General features: G+C 41.6%; 1 protein-coding gene across 3 annotated transcripts in view; it reads right to left on the bottom strand.

The window, feature by feature from the left end:
- Positions 1–21,602, bottom strand: part of GTF3C4 (general transcription factor IIIC subunit 4) — a 65,948-nt gene that overhangs the window by 33,560 nt on the left and 10,786 nt on the right. For 2 of the 3 annotated variants that reach the window (XR_004373567.2, XR_004373566.2), the window contains exons 2-7: positions 17,045–18,868; positions 14,741–14,871; positions 12,825–12,913; positions 11,370–11,507; positions 7,364–8,984; positions 5,184–5,237 (exon numbers count right to left, since the gene is read on the bottom strand). Coding sequence is in view for 1 of the 3 variants with exons in the window: in XM_032779199.2 (XP_032635090.1) it covers positions 11,443–11,507; positions 12,825–12,913; positions 14,741–14,871; positions 17,045–18,868 (2,109 nt within the window). In the remaining 2 variants the exon portion in view is untranslated. Of the gene's footprint in view, positions 1–5,183; positions 5,238–7,363; positions 8,985–10,924; positions 11,508–12,824; positions 12,914–14,740; positions 14,872–17,044; positions 18,869–21,602 lie in introns of those variants that run through there. The other variant, XM_032779199.2, reaches the window with a different exon arrangement.

The following is a 21,602-nucleotide window of genomic DNA, read 5'->3' as shown; positions in this document are numbered from 1 at the left end:
ACTAGCTTCAAGTGCCCTACCCATAGGAACCCTAACCCTTGCTCCAAGTGCCCTACCCATAGGAACCCTAACCCTAGGGCAGGGTGCCCCACCCATAGGAACCCTAACCCTAGCTCCAAGTGCCCTCCTCATAGGAATCTTAACCCTAGTTCCAAGTGCCCTACCGTTAGGAACCCAAATCTTAGGGCGGGAAGCCCTACCCATAGGAACCCTAACCCTAGGGCGGGAATACCTACCCATAGGAACCCTAACTCTAGCTCCATGTGCCTTACCCTTAGGAACCCTAACCCTAGTGCGGGAAGCTGTACCCACAGGAACCCTAACCCTACCTCCTATTGCCCCACCCTTAGGCACCATAACCCTAGCTCCAAGTGCACTCCACTTAGAAACCCTAACCCTAGGGCAGGAAACCCTACCCATAGGAACCCTAACTCTACGGCGCAGTGCCCTACCCTTAGGAACTCTAACCCTAGGGCAGGGCGCCCTATCCATAGGAACCCTCCAAGTTGAGGGCACTGGGATGCAATATAAAGAATTCTAGTTGTGTGGTCATCCTCTGAGGCAGTAGCAACACCACAGAATGTGTTTTGCTGTACAGCAACTAGATGTGTTATGAAGAAGCCCATAACCAAGAAGATGGATCTAACATTCAAAAGCACCATTTACCAGTGCAAAGAAGTTCTCTCTCACATAAGGGCTTGCACCTGAGTGATCCAATCAGAGCCCCTCATCCTACAATCAGATCAACTAGCATGGACCCCTATGGCTAAGCAATGACCACACCCTTACACTGTGATGAAACCAATATAGCAATCTTACTTCTATTCCTTTTTTACTTTAGTGGGGCCCCAGACCCAGAGCATGTACTCTGACTGGTGATAGTGAATGGAAAAGATAAGATTACAGGCTTAACTTTTTTATAGAGCAAATTCTATGCATAATAAAACCTAAATCCCCGCTTTAACTTAAAAAAAGAAAAATCCCCCAATGTAACCTGTAAAGCTGCTAACAAAACCTACATAACCATCATGTCTGTATATTTGGAAGTGGATCAAGCATATTTCATTTATATTTACTAGTTCTAGAGTTGTTAGTTCTTTATCAGTTTTAACTTACAAACCTGCAGCCTACTCTTCTCCCCCACCCCACACACACCTATTGGACCAAATATGGACGTATACCTTTCAGCAATGAGTCTTACCAACAGGAGAATAAATATAAATCAAAGAGCACATGAGTCTGCTTCACACACATGACTTGTCAACCTCAAAAGCAGGTATTTCCTGAGTTAGGAACAGGAAAGACGTCCACGATTGAAGGTGGTAACATGAAGGCCTGTTTTCTTGTTGACATTCGGTCTGTATATTTCAATTTATTGTCAAGAGGACAGAATAGAAAATCCAGTCATTGTTAACCATGAAGCTGCTCTGAAGAGCTGTCTTCTTTAAACCACCCCCCACTTCTCCCTCGACTCTTGGGAACCCACGTTTCTCCCCTAAAGCCATCCTCTTATAATGCACACAATACAAGAACTAGTCTGTTTATTTGGAATAAAAAGAAGGGTAGGATTACAATGCTACTGTTGCAGTATACAAAACACATCATTCAAGTTTGCTTCACATTTACAAAAAGTGCCATATATACAGCCTCAATATTCACAGCAACTTTGTCAGACTCCCTTATGAGCTGAATTTGAAATACAAGGGAAATCCAGGAATTGAAGAGATTGAATAAATAACCTTCCATTCAGCCTAGTAACTGAATGGCCTGCCAGCTAAAATGTTCCCACCCAGAATGCATTTAAGTGGCCTTTAGGCTTGAAAAGATCAGTGAATAAATGTAACTTCCAGCTCCACCATTAGGTCAAAAATGCATCAAAACTTGAGAACTCCTCTTTGAACCCTTCCATGGCCCTCAACTTTCCCTTAGCAGGGCCAGTTAACTGCAGTAATATTAAATAAAGAAAATACCACAGGATTGAACATGGCACCATCTGCATGAGACTCCACAGTGTGTTAGTTCCTCTATGAAGAGGAAACTCCAATGCCATCATCTACCTTCTGGCTTATCCCACTGAAATCTAAGATAGCATAGAGAGAACCTTCACTTCTAGCCTTGACCTGCAGTGTAGTTAGCACTAGTAAGTAACCCAGGTACCACCCAAGAGGTGGCTGCATTCAGCAGTGGAAGCAAAACTCACTGTGTGTAAAAGTCAGAGATCATATCAAGGGCAGTAAGTAGATCACACATACAAAATCTAAAACAGCAGGGGCTCCGGATCTTTTGAATTAAGAGCGTTAAAACTAAAACTTACACTATCAGTAAAAATGGTGAAAAGCCCGATGTCCCACTTGTGAGAATAAAAGAATGATATACAACCTGATGCTGAGAGTCTGGGAGCATTTCCAGTGTAAAAATATTCAGACACTTTGTACAATTTCAAGCCGAACACAGAGTTTAGGACTAGGATACATGTTAATTTTAATTAAAACATTTACACATAGCCCTGCTTCACTACAGTTTAATGCAGACACTAGGTCACTGTACATAGTTCTGGGTATACATTAGTTTCTATGGCCAGGTCTACACTGCGACTTTAAATCGGTTTAATGGCCGATATACCGATTTAACGCTGTATCCGTTCACATGACGTCGTCATTAATATCGATTTTACCGCCTCCTTAAATCGATTTCGGAACTCCTCCCAAACGAGAGGAAGTAAAGTGCAGTAGCGCTAAATTCGAGTAGTGATAACTCGGATTAGAGTTCGTGTCGACGGATCACGTTATTGGCCTCCGGGCGGTATCCAGAGTGCACCACTGACGCTCTGGACGCAATTCTGAACTCAGATGCAGCGGCAGGTAAACAGGAAAAGCCCCGCGAACTTCTTGGAATTACATTTCCGCTTGCTCCGGTGGAAGCTCTGATCAGCACGGCTGGCGATGCGTTCAAATCCAAAAAGAGCTCCACGCATGGCCGTACGGGAATACTAAGATCTGATCGCTGTTAATGGGGAGACAGAATCTGTTGTATCCAGCTGCCGTTACAGAACACGAAATGCCAAACGTTTGAATAAAAAACTGCAGTACACAGCGCTGCGTGACAAGCGTACGGAAGCAGAGACTTCAAATGGACGCTCATGAAGGGAGGGAGGGGTACTGAGGATTCCCGCTATCCCACAGTCACAGCAGTCTCTGAAAATTATTTCCATTTGGCTGAGCTCCAAATGTCTGTAGTTTCAAACCAGTGTCTGGCGTGCGTCAGGGCACAGCTCTCGTTATTCCCCCCCCCCGAAGTGAAAAAAAAGGAAAAGATTGGTGCTACAGGTCCGAGCGAACTCTGCTCCAATGCACTTCTACCTAAACGGAAAAAGCGGCGCAAAGGGGTTGTCTTGCTGCCTTCACAAGAGGGAGGGGGAGGCTGTACTCCAGCCACCACTCGCGGCAATGTTTTTGACCCCATCAGGCACTGTGCTCTCAACACGGGAAGTGAACTATGGATAGCATAAGGAAACAGCTACCCACAGTGCACCGCTCCTTAAATCGATGGTAGCCTTGGACCAGGGACGCAAGCAATCGATTTTGTGATTGCACTGTGGACGCGTAAACCCGATTTTATAACATCGGTTTTGTAATATCGGTTTAAACTACTTCGAATTAATCGTGCAGTGTAGACGTAGCCTTAGATGCATGAAAGGAACAATCCAGGCTTGAGGTTTTACACAGACTAAATTCCAGATACACTCTGTATCAGGACCGGCACCAGGGTTTCTCGTGCCATAGGCGCACGGCCATTTCGCCGCCTTGCGCGCTGCTCCCGCAGCTCTGGTGGAGCTGCCGCAGCCATTTCTGCGGAAGGTCCGTTGGTCCGCGGCTCTGGTGGAGCTGCCGCAGCCGTGCCTGCAGGAGGTCCACCGGAGCCACACGGGACCAGCGGACTGTCCGCAGACACAACTGCGGCAGCTCCACTGGAGCTGGGGACCAACAGACCCTCCACAGACACGACTGCGGCAGGTCCACCGGAGCCGCCTGCTGCCCCCTCTGGCAAAATGCCGCCCCCTAATAATGCTGGCACCCTAGGCGATTGCCTAAGCCGCCTAAATGCAAGCGCCGGCCCTGCTCTGTATTAGAGTAAGGAACTTAGCTGGAACTTTTATTGGAAAATGCCAATTCATCAAAACAGAAATGCTGTGGAGACCTACCTGTTTTGATCAAACTTTCATTAGGTCTGATTCACGCAGAGCATGGACTTGAACCTGGCTCTCTCATAGCCTAACCATTAGGGTACTGCTTGTTCTGTAGTGTCTCTGTTTGACTAGAAATGCTATACCTGACCTGGCAAACAAGAGTTTGATCAAAATCAGTAGAGGGGTCTGCTGCCTGAATTCAACCCTGGCTCTTCCACATCCCAGCCACCGGGCTATAGAGTCAGTCTCTTTCTGGCCCAGCAAATAGTCATATGAAGTGGAACAGCTTCAACAGGAGATTGTGTGTGTGTGTGAGAGAGACTCTACACCTCAGTGATGAGGGCACTCACCTGGGATGTGGGAAGCCCAGGATCTAGTCCCGTCTCTGAATCAGGGAAAGGAGGGCCTACAACCTTGGTCTCCCACATCCCAGGTGAGGGCATGGGACTACTGGCTATATTGGGGGAAGGGGATCTCATTTTCCGTGAAAAGCTTCACAAAAGCTAGATTTCATTCCCACAAGAATGAACATTCCAAACCCTCGGCTTTTCCCCAACATGGAAATCTTGTTTTGACAGCCCTACTCTGCATTCCAACTGGACTCTTGCATCCTTAATGGAACTTTAGATTCCTAGACTACACAGAGTTGACCGAGGCCCTATCTAGACATATAAGCTGTGCTTGTTTACGTAACATCAGGGCAATTTTACAAGGTGAAAATGTACCAGTGTAAATATACCAATGCAAGATAAACAATTGGTCTGTAGCAGTTCAGCTGCATCAGTTTTTAAACTGATTCAATTAAACTGCTGCAATTTGTGTGTTTAGATCAGGCCTGAAAGGGACGCTTCCTGAGATGCTTTAGAATGGGAATTTTAAAGGGTAGAAATGGGGGTGGAAAAGAAATCCAATAGCTATTCAGAAAATTTCATTTTTATTAACCAAATACCTATAACTTTAAATCTATTTTACTTCTAAATTATTATTTAGGTCTTACCTCTAAATCTGACTGTGAGGGTTAAAAGGATGAGTACGTTATTCCCATTCCCAGCTGCAAAAAGATAATACAAACCAGATTTAGTGCTTGAATCTAGCAAGGTGTGCATGCTTACTACCTTCCAGGAAACATATGACCTTTTAAAGCAGAGTGGCTACCAGAATGAATGGACAATTGAAACGCACAGTGAAGGCTGGCAGGTAAAACAAAGAAGCAGCTGTTTCTCGATTCATTACAGCAAGCACAGGTCTATGGCATTGTTCCACAGAAATGCCTGGCTGCTCCGTTCACAAAAGGACACAGGATAGTGTGGTTAGGAATGCCCTGCTCTCTTACTAAGAAGCTGACCCACACACAATTATGAGACTTGGGTTTGCTTTAGTAGACTTGCTTAGAGCTGTTTTTTCTGTGCCTCTATAAGATGCAGGATTGAAGTGTTGGAGCCTAAAAATCCTACTTATTGACATAAGAGCAGTAGTTTGGGTAGTGCCAGTTTCCCCACCCAAAAGGATAAGGAACCCCCTTATGGAGAGAAAGGGTAGTTCACCTTCCCTGACCTTTCTGCAGAGGATACACACAAGGGTGTGAACTGAGGATTGTACCAATAAGGAATTGAACTGTTTCATAAACTGCTGAACAGCAGACAGACGCAGGATTTTGTGTTTAGGATGTTACTAATCTCTTGCACTAACTAGCCTTCAATTTTATTTTGGGGCATAAGGACAGCACAGAACAGATCGGAAGACGACTATCAAGTAGGACCATCAAAATTTACATTTAACTCTTTTCTCAAGGAATCTTTAGAACTAATGATAAATGAGTATCAACACACTGAGCGTAAAGTCACTATATGATACATGAGCCACTAAGGAAATTCACATTATATTCTGAGAAACTCAAGGAAATGGTTATTGGGTTTGTTAGAAATGCATGATCAAGCACTATCTTCGCCTCTCTGGAAAAAGCAGTGATGTACAGCAGAACTAGCAGCCTGGAAGGGGGCATTTAAAAACAGGCTCTTTCTGGAGTATTTTTTATTTATATTCAATTACTTTTAAATTTAAGGAAACAATGGATAGAAGAATTTAATTCTCAACCACTGGATGGGGCTGGTGTAAAAATAAGTGCTTTCCATTGCTATTGAGCCTGACATCCAAGGCATGGTTGGAGCACTAGAGCCAGTCACTGCCACTCCAGATTTCCACCACAACCTGAATGATGGTGCTTTGACAGCCACAAGTTTAAGCACCAAATCATCAGAAATCCAGACAGTCAGTGCCTTTCCAGAGCCTGTTTGTTAATCCATCATAGAAGTTTGGATTTCTTAGCTAGCACCAACAGAAGAGGATTTTGCCACTGTGTGTGCTCCCATTAGTCTTAACACAATAAAAACATTGTTCAATATTTAATTAGCCTTTTAAACTGTTTGAATCCAATTAACCCAGTGTACTGTCTGGTATGTATTAAACTCACAGTACAACATGAATAGCCTTAAACTACAGGCAAGGCATGGCTTGGGCGGAAAAGTTACAGTAGTAATCACAAGCTTCTTCAGCAGTTCCAATAGTTTCCAACAGTGAGACCACCTCAGTATCCTGGCATACACACCAGTTAGGCAGGAATTGCCTGAGGTCAGGATGGAAGACTGATGTCCATATGAATCTTAGTTCTTAAGGAATAGCTTCTTATGCCTCTATCAAGGATCATGACATATTAACTTCAGGCAGAGAGTAGGTGATACCTCACCTATATGTGGCTATCAATCCCCAAACACAACAGCACACAAATTTGCCTCTGCATCACCTTCTGTATTGTATTTTAAGTGCAATGCAGTAACTCCAGCTTAATAGTATCACGGCTGGTCCTAAAATATTATTTAGTCAGTTTTAGATGATGACAAGATATATTTGAAATAGGCCTCTCAATTATAAGTCAGATTTGGGAGATCCAAGTTTAGTGTCCTTATAACAAAAAGCTGAGAGAGTCTACTAGAACCTTCAAGCATCCATTTTCATTGCAAAGGCAGGTCCTTGCTTCAGCATTAGAGGTACAAATTTCAAAAGAAATTTCAAATATCAGTCCATTAACTTTCAAAGGAGCTTAGGTGCTTTTAAAAATGTTAGTTCAGGACACCAAGTTTCTCTCACAACAAAAACTGAGTGCTAATACCAGACTTTTACCTTTAAGGCAGTGGTTTTCAACCTGTAGTCCATGGACATCTGGGGGGTCTGCAGACTGTCAAAGATTTCCAAAGAGGTCCACACCTCCACTGAAAATTTTTTAGAGGTTAGCAAATGAAAAAAAGATTGAAAACCACTGCTTTAAGGAACCACAGATTAGTTTAAAAAACTGAAACCCCAAAGTATAAGAATCTGTTTTATAGAGTGGAAATAGCAGCCTCATATACAATTCTGCCATGAGGAGGCAAATCCTGTCTCCCACCCCTACAAGAGAACAAGGTGAGGGGATTTCTGCAAAGAACACCCCCCGCCCCCCAGCTTGTATAGCATTTTTTCCCAGGAAGGACCAATCTAGCCTTGTGAATCTACCACACTCATAACCATGGTATTGGGGTGCTAGTCCCATGGAGTTTCTACTACATTTCATTCAACTGTTAATTAAAAAGAGAGGCGACTGAGTGCTGATCACTTCAGGCATGTTTCCCCACAGTCAGACTACCATGATTTCATACTCCAACACATTTGCTCTGCAGCATACACATGGCTTTAATCACAGAATGGTTCCAGAGGAATCCTCTAGGACAACACATGCCACAGCAGTTACATAGCCAGGTGTACAAGCCCCACACTACTGACTGTATTTGCTACATTTCAGCACAATCACAGTATGGAGCAGAGAGATACACATGGCCTCTCCTAAGCCCCAGCTGCTTGCTCTCATCTTGCAGACTCCCAGGAAGGGCTCCTCAGACTATAGTTGAGACAATGACTGTTCCATTCTCTTGAGTCTCATTTTGAAATTATGTAGTGCTCCCACGAGCTGCTGGGGACAATTCCAAGTACCCTCCCAGAGGAAAGTAGTTCTTGTGCAAAACTGTTCCCTTTTGAACTGGGACTCTGTCCAATCTACTGTTAAATGTTCCAGGGAGAGACACTATTCCACAATAACGTATTTAGGAAGAGCAATGCTTGGGCTGTTGATGTAGATTCTGCAGCTTGTTTCAATGCTCCAGAGAAATAGGACTAAACCTATTCCTAGAATGGCAAGTGATGGGCACTACTCAACAGCTACAAGTTATTTCACTAGAGGGAAGTTCTGAGAAGATAAGTAGGGGAGGGAGGAAAAAAAATCCAGTGGGACTCTACTTGTCTGAAACTTGCTATTTTATTCAGCTCTCAACTAATTGCTAAAAAAATGCAATGGCTTTAAAACCCACTGTACCTCTTGACCCATAGCAATAAGAAACAAAAGCTGCTTCCACAAGGAAATCTGAGACACTCAGCTATCCAGTGGCATGTAAACTGCAGGTTATGGGAAGACTTTAAAATCTCATCATCCCATCTGCCACCATATACCCCCACCAAGTAAATCTAATTTGAGTGTCTACTACCTTGAAAATTTCTGAAGCTAAACACCAATGCTGAAAGCAGCTTGGACTCTTACCTCCCAAGTATATAAAGCATTAGGCTCTAGCTAGGGCAGTTTGAGAGAACAGCTGCCAAAATTATACCATAATTAAAGCAAGTCAGTAATCAGAATAATGAGTTTAGGTCTAATGCCTTCTGGTCTGCCAGACCTAGAAACATTTCAGTGGACCAGTAGATTTTACAACCACTAAGCCTGAAACAGATATAAAAACAAGTTTATCAGAAAATTAATTTCATTTATATAACTTTTTTAAAGCTCCTCTAACCCTCCTCAATATTAGAATTATTTCAGAAGGACAACAGAATACTTGACTAGGACCAGTTGATTAGGACTGTTTTTACAAGAGCCTATAAAGCTTTACTTTGCAAGTCCATTACTCACCACCAATCCTGGACTATCACAGCATTCAGATTGGATTAAAAAGGATGCATTTGTTTCCCCACAGAAGGGAGAGTTAGGTAGCATCTGAGAAGGGAGAGGAATTCTACCAGGCATAACCTTGGTACTTGCCTTAAACTGTGCATACAATAGATGTTAGTGCAACTCTGAACATTCCAGCTGATGATGGTTTTCCATTGCTTGCTTTGCTAGCTGATACTGGGAGCTATAAACTCTGTTTGCAAATATACCACTAAGTTTTACTTCAGTTTGTAATGCACACCAATAAAAAACTAAACATTTCTTTAATACAATTACGGCATCACTCCCAGGGATATTTACAGACAAGGCTATGGTTACTTTACAAATGAATCTATCTGTGCTTATGGTTTTCTAATCTTCTGAATTATTAGTATATTGTAGGAGCATTATCATGCTCCACACATGAAACACTGAACTGTAAAGGCAGTTACCTTGTTTGAATATGAATTGAGATGTGACTGCTCCTAGTAAAGGTAAAGGAAAATTAAGAAAATGTGCATAGTCATTAAGTCAAGAAAACTTAAGCACCATTCCACACATGCATTTGTTGAATACTGTCTGGATAATTCCTTGCTGCTCTCAAATACCTAATCTAGTATTTGTGCTCTGTAACACAGTCCACATTACATGTTAATGCATGACAAGCTGATGCATTGGAGAGCTACACTCTTGCTTCCCACACAATAAGAAGCTTGGAGAAGTGAATTTTACACATCATGCATCCCACAAACAAAACAACTAAACACCTCGGGGGTTTTTCAGGGAGCATCTAGGTGAACTGGCATTTTTAAGGGTGGAAGTGGAAACAGAATTTTGGATTGCCTTAGAAAATGGTTCTTAACCAGACAAGATGTATTCTAATGACAGAAACTCATTTTGGAAGTATTATTCCTCTAGCACTTTAAAGAAAGCTGAAAAGGAAATAACCCCCACATAAGTTGGGTCCCAGAAGCAGAAAAGACAATTATCCAGTGGGACAGTCAAAGAAAACACTGTTTCAGTGACAAACAGGGGTTCCACCAGGATAATTCAGAGGTATGTTTCCAAATACCTGATATAATCATCTCTTTCATTTTATAACTAAACACAGAACAGCTTCACCAGACTCCGAATGTTTTGGTTAGACATTTCCCATCTAATTTAATATTTCTCTTTTATACTCTATTTACTATAAAAATCCAGTTTAAAAAAACCAAATGACAGCCAGAAATGATTGGCTTTGGATCAAGTTATTGCAATGCTTTGGAAGAGAATCACACTTCCTGATTGGAGCGAAGGAAAAGTGGCGCTAGCTGGGTTACTGGGTTATATAGGAGGGGAGTGTGGTTCCTGTTGACTGTGTGAAATGAACTGAAGAGACTAGGTGTTGGCACAAGTGTTGTAAATGGTTAAAACTTATTTCAAAAAAGAACAAGGAGATTTGAGTACTAGACATTGTACATTTTAGAGTTGGCTCTCTGACATGGATTATCTAAATGCTAATATTGTTTACTTTAACCATTAGGATTTAAAAACTTCCTCTTATTGATCCATATTTGGCACAAGCTGCCGATTTTAGCTTTGTGACTGCACTTTCTTCCTCAAACCCTGAGAAATACCAGGAATTATTTTGCTGCTTATGGAGTGAAACATCTAATGCAGTGGCTGACTTATCTCAAGTGGCTAAAACTGACATGCAGCTCATTTAAGAAATATATTAGAACCACACATTATTTCTGATAGTTTAATATTCTGTGGTACAGTGAGTGCCAGTACTGATTAAGCAAACAAACAGGAGCACTGCAGACTGAAGCCCTCTTCCCACCAAGACTGTTCAAGAAGTGCCTCCTGCATTCTGGCTGATTGGGATGCTCTCACCATTGAGAAAAGCATCCAGTTTTCACCAGAGACGGAGTTCAGGCTGCATGCTTCTCAGATTTCTGTTCTCTTTCAATAAAAGGAAATTTTATCCAATCAAATGCTGATGCTTTAACAGGGTCTGTGGTTGCCTCAAAATTGTTCCATAAACCCCATTGTGCTACGTATTCAGAGGATGCTCTTGTTTCTGGAGTATGAAATGGGTCACTACACTACTGAGCTTCTTGAACTTCAAGTGTTCTATTTACAGGATTAGGAACAGTGTCTTCTTCCTTCAGTAAAATGTATATACTCCCGCACCTTCTGCCTCCTTCCAGACTGAATGGAGTTTTATACAGTAGAGAAAATGTCTTCAAGCTTCCCACAGCTTTCTCTAGAACACAGGAGAATCACAGAAAGTACAAGGTCCTTGCAATAACCTCTTGATCCATTCAGGATCTGCAAATAAGAAAAATGGTTTAAAGCTTGGGGTTACACAGAAGAGAGCTTACAATGATGGATGAATATTTTGCTTCACATCCTTTAGCTGGACCAAACTACTTCTACAAAAATCTCTGAAATGATGTTTTGAAATGTACATCTGACAAGACTCACTGAAGATTTAGGTTGAACCCAACTTCACTAATATTAATGAATTTAAAATACTAATTTAAATGTCGTTTCAGCAGAAAGAGAGAAAGTTAAGGCTGAAGCGGTCCACATCACATTATAGCTTGCCTAGGTATTGCAGCTTGTCTTTACAAACAAACTCTACCCATTTTGTCTGTGTATGGCAGGTTTAAGGACAATTTTCTGCTATAACTTAGCGACCTTGTTTTTGTGAGTTGAAATTAGATCTTTGAATTACTGCAGTATTTAGTCTCCCATATGTAAAATGATGCCACCAACCCTTCCTCCAGCATTTTAGATCCATTTGTAGCTGATTCAGTATCAATGAGAATTAGACAACACAAGTCCTGAGACAGGAACACACATGCCAGTAGAATAAAACTTCCATTGAGATTGCAGAAAAGTGCATTGGAAAACCAGATAAGAAAAAGATCATATCCTCCCTGAAGAACAGCACTACAAAAAACCGTTAACGAACTGAGGTTTAACATTTTGCCATCAGACACTGTAGATACATTCTAAAATGTTAAAAACTTAAGACACATAAAAACACTTATTTCAAAGACCTATAAGGCCTCAGCTGTAATTCAAAACAAGTTACTGCAGAATTCCTCTTTTGGTTTTGCACTTCCATACTTTTCCTATATCTAAAAAGACCCTGCTCCTTCACTTCGATTACATTGTCTACACAAGATATATTTATCACATTTCAGAGCCTAAGCCTGCAAGATGCCCAGATCCTTCTAAGCTTATGCTGGGAAAACTCACCTTTCGTTGAAATCAATGGTGCTCAGCATTTTGTAGGATTGGGCTTGCAATTTGTACTTGTAAAGAAATCTAATTAAATTAGTATTAATTGTCTATCTGCTGTAACACTCCAGCACAGATGCATATGTACTTGGCTCATATTAAAACGCAATACATATTTACACATTACTTTCTCTAATTACTATATTCTAATTAGGACTTTACAACTGTGCCGCAGACTACAATCAATCATTATGAAGAGGAGAATGTTACTACTCCACTTGATAGCTGTCTGAAATAACAGTGAGTCACTGAGCCTGATCCATGTCATTATACAGATGACAAAACACTCAGTGAGAAAATGCAATCTTGCCCTTTCAAGCCATGGAAGTAGCTCACCTTCTTGGGTTGGATGCCGCGCAATGCTGTCATGAAGCAGACACCTTCTGTATACCAAACTCTGGCAGGCCTGGTAGGTTAAAAAGCACCTGAAAAGCGGCAAATTGCATCATCAAACAGAAGTTTCTAATCATATGCTTTATGACAGTGGGCCGAATTCTGCTCTCAGCTAACAGCTGTGCTTCTGTCAGGCTGTGTAAAAGCAGCATTTGGCCCAATATCACTGATCACATCATATCAAAACCAGCAACTTAAACAAATATGGGTTAGCATTAAAATATAAACATATTTCACGTCTAACTTAATTAGCCAAATGCTGTAGGGTGGCATGAACTAATTAAGATTGCCTTGTAATAATATATATGTACAAGAGGTCAGAGGGTAAGGGAGGGGAGTATTTCCACTACTGGATTTACCATTTTAACCAGAATACAGCTGAAGAGATGAAGATTTTCAGAGCTATTTAATGGACAGAGTCACTGAACAGCAATCACCATGATTGAAAGATGCATGCAGTAAGGGCTTAAAATGCTTAAAGTCAAAGGCCACTTTCAGACAGTAGATTCTGTTAGCATCAGAATAATGAATTTACAGCAATGGCTGTGGCCAAACCACTACAGCAGGGGCAGGCAAACTTTTTGGCCTGAGAGTCACATCGGGCTTCTGAAATTGTCTGGAGGGCCCGTTAGAGGAGGCTGTGCCTCCCCAAACAGCCAGGTGTGGCCTGGCCCCGGCCCCTATTTAATCCCCCCACTTCTCACCCCCTGGGACTCCTGCCCCATCCAACCCCCGCTCCCTGTCCCCTGCCGCCTCATCCAACTCCTCCTCGTTCCTGACTGCCCCCCCAACCCCTGCCCCATCCAACTCCTCCTTCTCCCTGACCATCCCCCCCACTCCTTCCGACTGCCCCCCCCCGGACCCTTGCCCTCATTCAAGCCCCCTGTTCCCCGCTCCCTGACCACCACCCCGAACTCCCCTGCCCTCTCTCCAACTCTCCCCCGCCACCCCTCCACTCCTGCACCCTTACTGTGCTGCCTGGAGCACCAGTGGCTGGTGGTGCTACAGCCATGCCGCCCAGAGCACCAGGACATGCAGCCATGCTGCCTGGCTGGAGCCGGCCACAACTGCGGCTCTGCAGCTGCGCTGCCTGGCAAGAGCTTGCAGTCGTGCCGCCCAGAGCATTGTGCCTGTGGCAGAGTGAGCTGAGGCTGTGGAGGAGGGACTGGGAGCAAGTCTCCCAGGCCAGGAGCCGGGCAGGAGGGTCCCGCGGCCCAGATGTGGCCCACAGGCCGTAGTTTGCCCACCTCTGCTCTACAGACAACCCCCATTAAAGATCCAATTTCTTGGTCTTCAGTGTTAAAAGCTTTGTGAGGATTCTGCACTCTGGTCATTCTGAAATAATGTTAAAGTAACTCCGGGCATGCAAATTGACTGGTTTCAATAAGACCTAATCAGCTGACAGAGTTGATTTTGGCAACCATGTAATTTGAGACAAGGGGCATAAACAGCCAGAAATGCACATTATGTATTTCCATACAGACTCTTTCCTCTTTTACCCTCCCATCCAAAAAGCTATAAGCCACCTGCTTTCCTTTTATTTTCCTTTGGGGGTGAGGAAAGGAGGAGAAGAGAGAGGGTGAATTACAAGCACTGAAGCATTAGTTTTGAAAATAAAATAATATTCAAAAGAATACAAATAAGGTCAAATTTAGGCTTAGATCTTCCCCACTCTTCTAAAGAGAGAGTACCAGACACCTTGTCTGCTTCCTCGCTTTCCTTTTCAGAGCATGGACAACATGCTCCATGCCATTAATGCATTCACAATATGAGAATATATTTTACATTAACTACTGAAATGCCTTCCGCTCATCCAAAACAGAGTAGAGAATCAAAGCAAAAGCTCCTTAACAGTTTACCTGAGCCAAATGTGGCCGTTGGAGCAGACCGCTTGTTTGCGATCTGTGAATGGCAGGATCTCTTTACACAAGCTGCAGTGCTCTGGGAAAGTCTGTTTGTTCATTTTCTTTAAGATATGCCCAATCAGCACCTGGGAACACATGGCAGTCAGCAGCGTTTATAAGAAAAGACACTGCCTGTTGAAAGGTGGAGAATCTCACAGGATGGCGTGATTTCAGAAGAAAATAAAAGATGTAAAAATCCAGTCCACTCAACTGAATTCAAATGAAAGAAAATGCAACTCAAATACATAGTACTGTAGTAGAGATGGATTGATTTACTCTTCTCTAATCATGCAGTCTGATGGATTTAATTGCCTAACCCCACACATCACTGAAAGGAATACAGATTTTGTTTGAAAATGACCAGGATTTTTGGTACTTATGCTAATAGTGACTGAAAAAAAAGCAACTTGGACTTGATGTTCTCTAGTGTGGTGTAATATATGGATCTCAAGGACACTGAACAATTTATTTTTTTTAAATAGTCTTATGGCAATGGAGGAGTTTAAAGTTCTGTTAATTATTTATGAATCTGATGAGTTTGTTTTAGCAATCACTGTCAAATACAATATACATAGTTGTTCCACTGAATGCCTAAGTATTAGGTCAAATTTATTACCATTCTTGTCATTTATAATTTACCTTTGATATTACAACTGATACAAGCCATATCCCTAAGTTATACTGAAGAAATATTTTAGGCAGTTACAGCAGTCATGATTGACAGAGGTTCATAACAGAATTCAAGAGTTATATATATATATTTTTTAAACACCAGAAAAAGAAACTGTATTTGTCTACAAAGTGTGAAGGGTAACCTCTCTCTCTCTCTCTCTCAGGCTTTCAATTCATAGTAATTTGAGGATGCCAGTAGAACATAGCTGTGCTCACAGAATACTTTACCAATGAATTACTAAAGGTCACTCAGAATCTTCAGCTGGCACACACTGTTCTGAGCTGCTTGTCTACCCCAGTATTGGAGACTGCACTGGTTTCCTACTTGTTTCCAGATGTAATTAAAGGGGTTGATTTTGATCTTTAAAGCCTAAATGATGCAAAGCTTCAATTACTGGAAAAAGTGCACCTCTCTGTGCAGAACTGTAGGAATCATCTGACACCTTCTTACTCAGTCCCCTAAGGGTATGCCTACACTGCAAAGAAAAACCCATAGGTGGCTTGTACCAGCTGACTCAGGCTTGGGCTGCAGAGCTGTTTCATTGCAGTGCAGATTTCTGGGCTCCGGCTACAGTCTGAGCTCTGGGAACCACCTACCTCCAGGCCAAGCCTAGAAATCTACATTGCAATGAAACAGCCCCACAGCCAAGCACGGCAAGCCTGAGTCAGCTGGCATAGGCCAGCCGCAGGTGTCTAATTGCAGTGTAGACATACTCTAAATCTGAACATCTGGTGGCAGACCATTCTCAGTAGGGGGGGTCTCTTGCTTCCCTTCTTGGTCTGATACAGTACACATTTGTTAACTTCATTACCCAGAACAAGGAACATAGTTCAGGAAAAAGCATGAGTGTACAGAATTAGTTGTGATGGGTATTTTTGTTTTCAGGATTGGTGATGGATTGGATGTTACTCTTGTATTTAAGTTTTACTGCAGAAGGGAGAATTGTAAATTTGGGGCATATTCTTGATAGTACTTGGATGCAACATCATACGCAGTTATATTTTAATATATTTAGAATACAGATGTGCCCAGAGGTTCAGGCAATGGATACATGTTTTATAAATCAAATTTTAAATTACATCTTTAAGATACTTTAAGTCAATTGATTTGTTTTCCATTTACATAATTTTTTTACAATGTTTTATTTTGTCAATTTTGAAGAATCTCAAACTTGATGCTTTCCTTGATATCACAAGAGCACTAAGGGAAGTAAGTTTAAAATAAGCCAAATGTATCATTTAAAATGAACAGCGACAATGCTTTACATAAAACATTTGCATTCAAGTTATTGTGAAAGTGATTACAGGTCAGTCCTCCTCCTCAATTTAACCATACCAGCAGAAATTTAAACACAGGTTTGTTCTTTACTATGCGTGATCCAAATTCTAAGGTGTTAATTCAGATTCCCCACATCCAGCACCACCCACTATCCTCAGTTGGAAGGGCAGGCAACTAATCTCCAAAACAGATACAAGTCACTTTACAAGCAACCCTCCACCTTCTGCCCCCAAGATGGTAAAACTGAGAATGAAGAAAACCAGGAAATTGTGTAGCTTGGATGCCCGAAAATATACATGTGCACTTACTCGTGCTGTTCTGTCATCATAGCCTTCATCAGACATTAAGAAATCACAGACTCCTCTGGTAGGAATGCTGGTGTTCTCTGTAATCCATGTATGCAAGTAGACTTCTCCCAAAACCCGCTTCATGTGTTCCCGTGTCAAGTGCATTTCTACTGCTTCTATTCGTGCCTGTATTTCAAGGAGCTTCTCTTCCATTGGCTCATGTCCTCCTACGTCACTTGAGTGGGCAAGAGTGTCATCTGCTGGGTCATCTGGGTCCGTTCCTTTGCTCACTTCACACAAACTCTGCTTGCTGGCCTGTTTTGAAGTTCCCTCTTCTTGATGATCATCCTCAGTACTGCCCATTCCAGGAGAATCCGATATTAATACTTTTGTGTCCTCATGCGAAGGCCTCCACATAACCTCGGAGGGAGTTTTCTGCATTGACTGGTACAAAATTCTCAAGAGGAATAGCTTAAAACGCCAAAAGTAAGTGGATCCACAGCTCTCAATCTTTTTATCCAAGGCTTCTTGTAAGAATTGAGGGATATGCTTATTCTTCAAAATCTTCCAGCGCACAAGGTCTGTCAGGTCCACTTGTCTAAAAAGATTTTGCACAGAAGACTCCAAGAGCTGAGCGGCTGCCTCCTCAAATGTTTTGAGAGTTACAAACTGAACTTGATAGTTTTTGTTTACAGGGTGAAGGCCATTGGTCATGCCCTCTGTTGTAATAACTGCTAGGTATGCACCACATGGGCTTACAGCTATCCCGTGAGTCCGCACAGAGCCAAACACTTCAGACAGCTTAATAAGCTGATGCTCAAACTTTAATGCAACACCTGTGAAGATGGGAATCAGTTGCCTTACCTTTCCATCACTTGAACATGTGTATACTGTGCCATTCTGTTTATCCGCAGTCATGGATACAATTGGTAAAGAGTGAAGCCCTGTCACATGGGAATTATGGACATTCAAACCTGCTTTGGATATCAAGAGAAGACACCAAAACACATAAGACCCTCTTGCAGCCACCACTAAGCTACAGCTACATTTCTGGTAAGGATGGTAGAGAGGAATACATTTGATACTGTGTACTGGCAACTGGTCCATTTCTTGCCATAAGACAACAGGTTGCCTGAGTGTGAAGTAGCCTTTAACTGCTTTTAAGTTCACAGGAAGGATTTTAACCGGTCCAAAAGCGCTCCCTACAATGAGTCCACTCATCTTTCGGTTATTGTGTTCATATTCCCACCAAGACAAGACGCTAGGGGAATTTATTCCTGACTCTATGGTATTGCAAGAAGTGATGGATTCCTTACCCACAAAAGGAAGCTGAAATTGCCAAACGGCAATGTTTCCATTTTCAAAGAGTACAGCTAGGAGTACACTGCCAACATCTCGGCATTCATTGTTGTGTTTCACCTGCTGGGTGGTGCAGATACCTGACCACTCCATACGGACTGGAGTCTGCATGCTATGTCGTCTCTGAAATTCTGCAAAGTCCCCTAGTTCTCCTCTGTGAGTCTCAGCCTTAGAAAGTTTGTAACTGGTTTCATACAGACGCTCCCCATAAATTTCTGTCAGATCAACTAGCTGCACCCACTGTAGTCTGTTGAGATTAGCATGGATGGTTAGTCTATTGTCCATAGTTAGAGCTGCTAGAAGGCATCTTCCATTAGCATCACAGCCCAGTGGAGACCAGCTGGAATATTTGAATCCTCGCATAGGTGGTAGTGACTTTCCCTCAGGGTTGAATACTCTATCTAGCATAAAGGTTTGACTAACAGTTGGATCCTTAGAGTTTGCAAACTTTTCCTTACATTCTGCAACCTCCTTTCTTGAACCAACCTGAAACAGAATAAGTTCTGTTAAAACACAATTTTATAAAAACATTTCCTAAAACAGTATTTTAGTTGTACTGTAACAGAAAAATATCAAATTAATCATTCTATATGCTGTGTCCAAAACAGGAGAGAAGGAGGAGAGAAGGATTTTCCTATTAAAATCAATGGAAGACATGGCTGAAAGTCTGGCCTCTACTTTGAGCAAACTTAAAATGTGAACTTCAGCATTTGTGTCCAGCAGTTGAAAGGTATACACAATACTAAAGTAAAGCACTCCCTCATACTGGTCTAAAGAGGAAAACCTAATTGCAAATGTGTAATTTCTGCTACACTAATCAAGGCCTCTTACACTTCCAAAAACAAACCAACAAAAACCTGAAAAGCAGCATGTAGTAATACACTAAGTTATTATCATAAAGTTTTTAAATATCATGAGCATGGATGCAAGAAATTTACAAATAGCTACTTCCTCAACCAACAATAGCCCCAAATTTTGAGTATTCTCGTGAGATAGCATGTTCACACTCTGTATATTTTATTAAAGAGACACACTAGAAAAGAGACTGAAACCAATCAGTTTATGATCAAAAACTCCGCACATGACTCTGTGCAGGTTAAACAACTTATTACAATATTGCTTCCATAAACTTTCCTACTATAGCCCTCCCCTCGACAGCCTATTCTCTCTCTACAAATTACAGTGAAGCCTCCAAACTCAGTTAGTCAAATGAGGGTTTTAATAAGCCACTTAAGAGTTTGTTTACATTATGGAATTTTGCACCACTGAAGAAGCACTGCATCGGTGCAACTTACCTCAATTTGAAACTGCTGCAAATACTGGGGCACTGCATCTTTACTGAGAGAGGTTTACACTGGTGCAAAAATCCATAATGTAGACAAGCCCTAAAATCTGCCAACGATTTCAGGTTTAAATCTTTATATACTAGCCGTCAGCAAAACCAGGTTCAGTGGGCTCTTCAGTCATGCAGATATAAACACAGGACACACATACTACATTAAAAATAGTTTTTCAGTCAGCAAATAGCATACTATATAGGAGACTGCAATGAGATCAAACCCTAGTTTACACATCCATCCCAAACAAAGCCCAAGATAACATATCTGATATTAGTGTCATATTAGAGAGACAAAGTTGGCGAGGGTAATTTTTTTTGGGACCAACGTCTGTTGGTGAAAGAGACCAAGCTTTTGAGCTTACATTAGGCTCTTCTTAAAGTCTGGGGAAGGTACTAAGAATGTCACAGGTACAAGGTAGAACAGATTATTTAGCTTAAGTACTGTAGTTAACACATACCCTAAGTTTAAGAGCTCATTCAAGCTGAAGTGGCCCATTAACACCTCTGCAGTCAAAGAACAAAAAAGGCGGGTTGGTGAGTTACAAATTGTTGTAATGTATCAGGGGGTAGCCATGTTAGTCTGTATCCACAAAAACAACAAGGCGTCCAGTGGCACCTTAAAGACTAACAGATTTATTTGGGCACAAGCTTTCATGGGTGAAAAAAGCTCACTTCTTCAGATGTAATATGTCACAAATGCAGTGTGTCTGTTCCGTGCATGATTTTAGTGTCTAGCAACATTTGAACTTAAGCTCCCAGACTTGTCTTTGGAAGGTGTTGAGGATGAAGACTGAAAGGTCAGGTAAGGGGTGATTGTTTTATAAAATATGTATGCCCATAGATGATGGGGAATTTTTGTGTTATCTTCCTATGCGAGTTTATTTGAGAACATATGGATTGTCTGGTTTCACGCATATAGTTGCTATTGAGGCATTTAGTGAACTGCGTGAAGTAAACTTATTAGTGTCACATATCTGTTTGGTACATTCTTCCCCACTGCACTTCTAAATGACAATGCATTTTGGTTAAATAATCAATACTCTTCTAGTTAAACAAGTTACTAGAGTAGAATGGAAGCTGATTTGCAGTCTCATACAAGGCTGACACCAGCAAGTGTGTCAGTAAAACTTAGCTGTAATTACAGTCTTTTTCAGATGCATGATAGTTGCACACTGAAACTGAAATAATTTCACTTGGACACTCCTGAGCTAAGCACTGGTGTAGTTTTCATTTATGCTTTAGTGCCTCAAACTTTTTTCAAGAGTTAGAAAGTCAAGTCGTTGCCTAGCCTACTTTACAAGAATACCTTAAAACTGAAAAAGCGTAATGAAGTCTAATTTACTTATAATTATTAATGTGTTTTGTTTTTTTTTTACTTTCTGTATTTAGTTCCTCTTAGGAAAGGAAAACATTATAAGTTTTACTTTCTGGTTTTCATGAACTAGGAATAATGCTTTAATAGTGGTATAAACAAACTACAGGGAAATTTTAAAATCCAAAATAAAGTTTAACTTTTGCAAATTCTGTTTGTTTTCTTTTAAAGAAGAAGTGGCTCTGAAAATAAAGAACTAGGAAGGCTCAGGATATAACCAAGGTAAATGTTTTTATTTAAATAAGTATTTACATTGAAAGTATCAAAGGGGTAGCTGTGTTAGTCTGGATCCGTAAAAGCAGCAAAGAGTCCTGTGGCACCTTATAGACTAACAGACATATTGGAGCATGAGCTTTTGTGGGTGAATACCCACTTCGTTGGATGCATGTAGTGGAAATGTCCAGAGGCAGGAATAAATATGCAAGCAAGAATCAGGCTAGAGATAACGAGGTTAGTTCAGTCAGGGAGGATGAGGCCCTCTTCTAGCAGTTGAGGTGTGAACACCAAGG

Source organism: Chelonoidis abingdonii, chromosome 24 (genome assembly GCF_003597395.2).
Source record: "Chelonoidis abingdonii isolate Lonesome George chromosome 24, CheloAbing_2.0, whole genome shotgun sequence".
Classification (NCBI taxonomy): domain Eukaryota; kingdom Metazoa; phylum Chordata; order Testudines; family Testudinidae; genus Chelonoidis; species Chelonoidis abingdonii.
The sequence above is the reverse complement of the archived record's forward strand: the minus strand, read 5'-3'. Positions and strand labels throughout refer to the sequence as shown.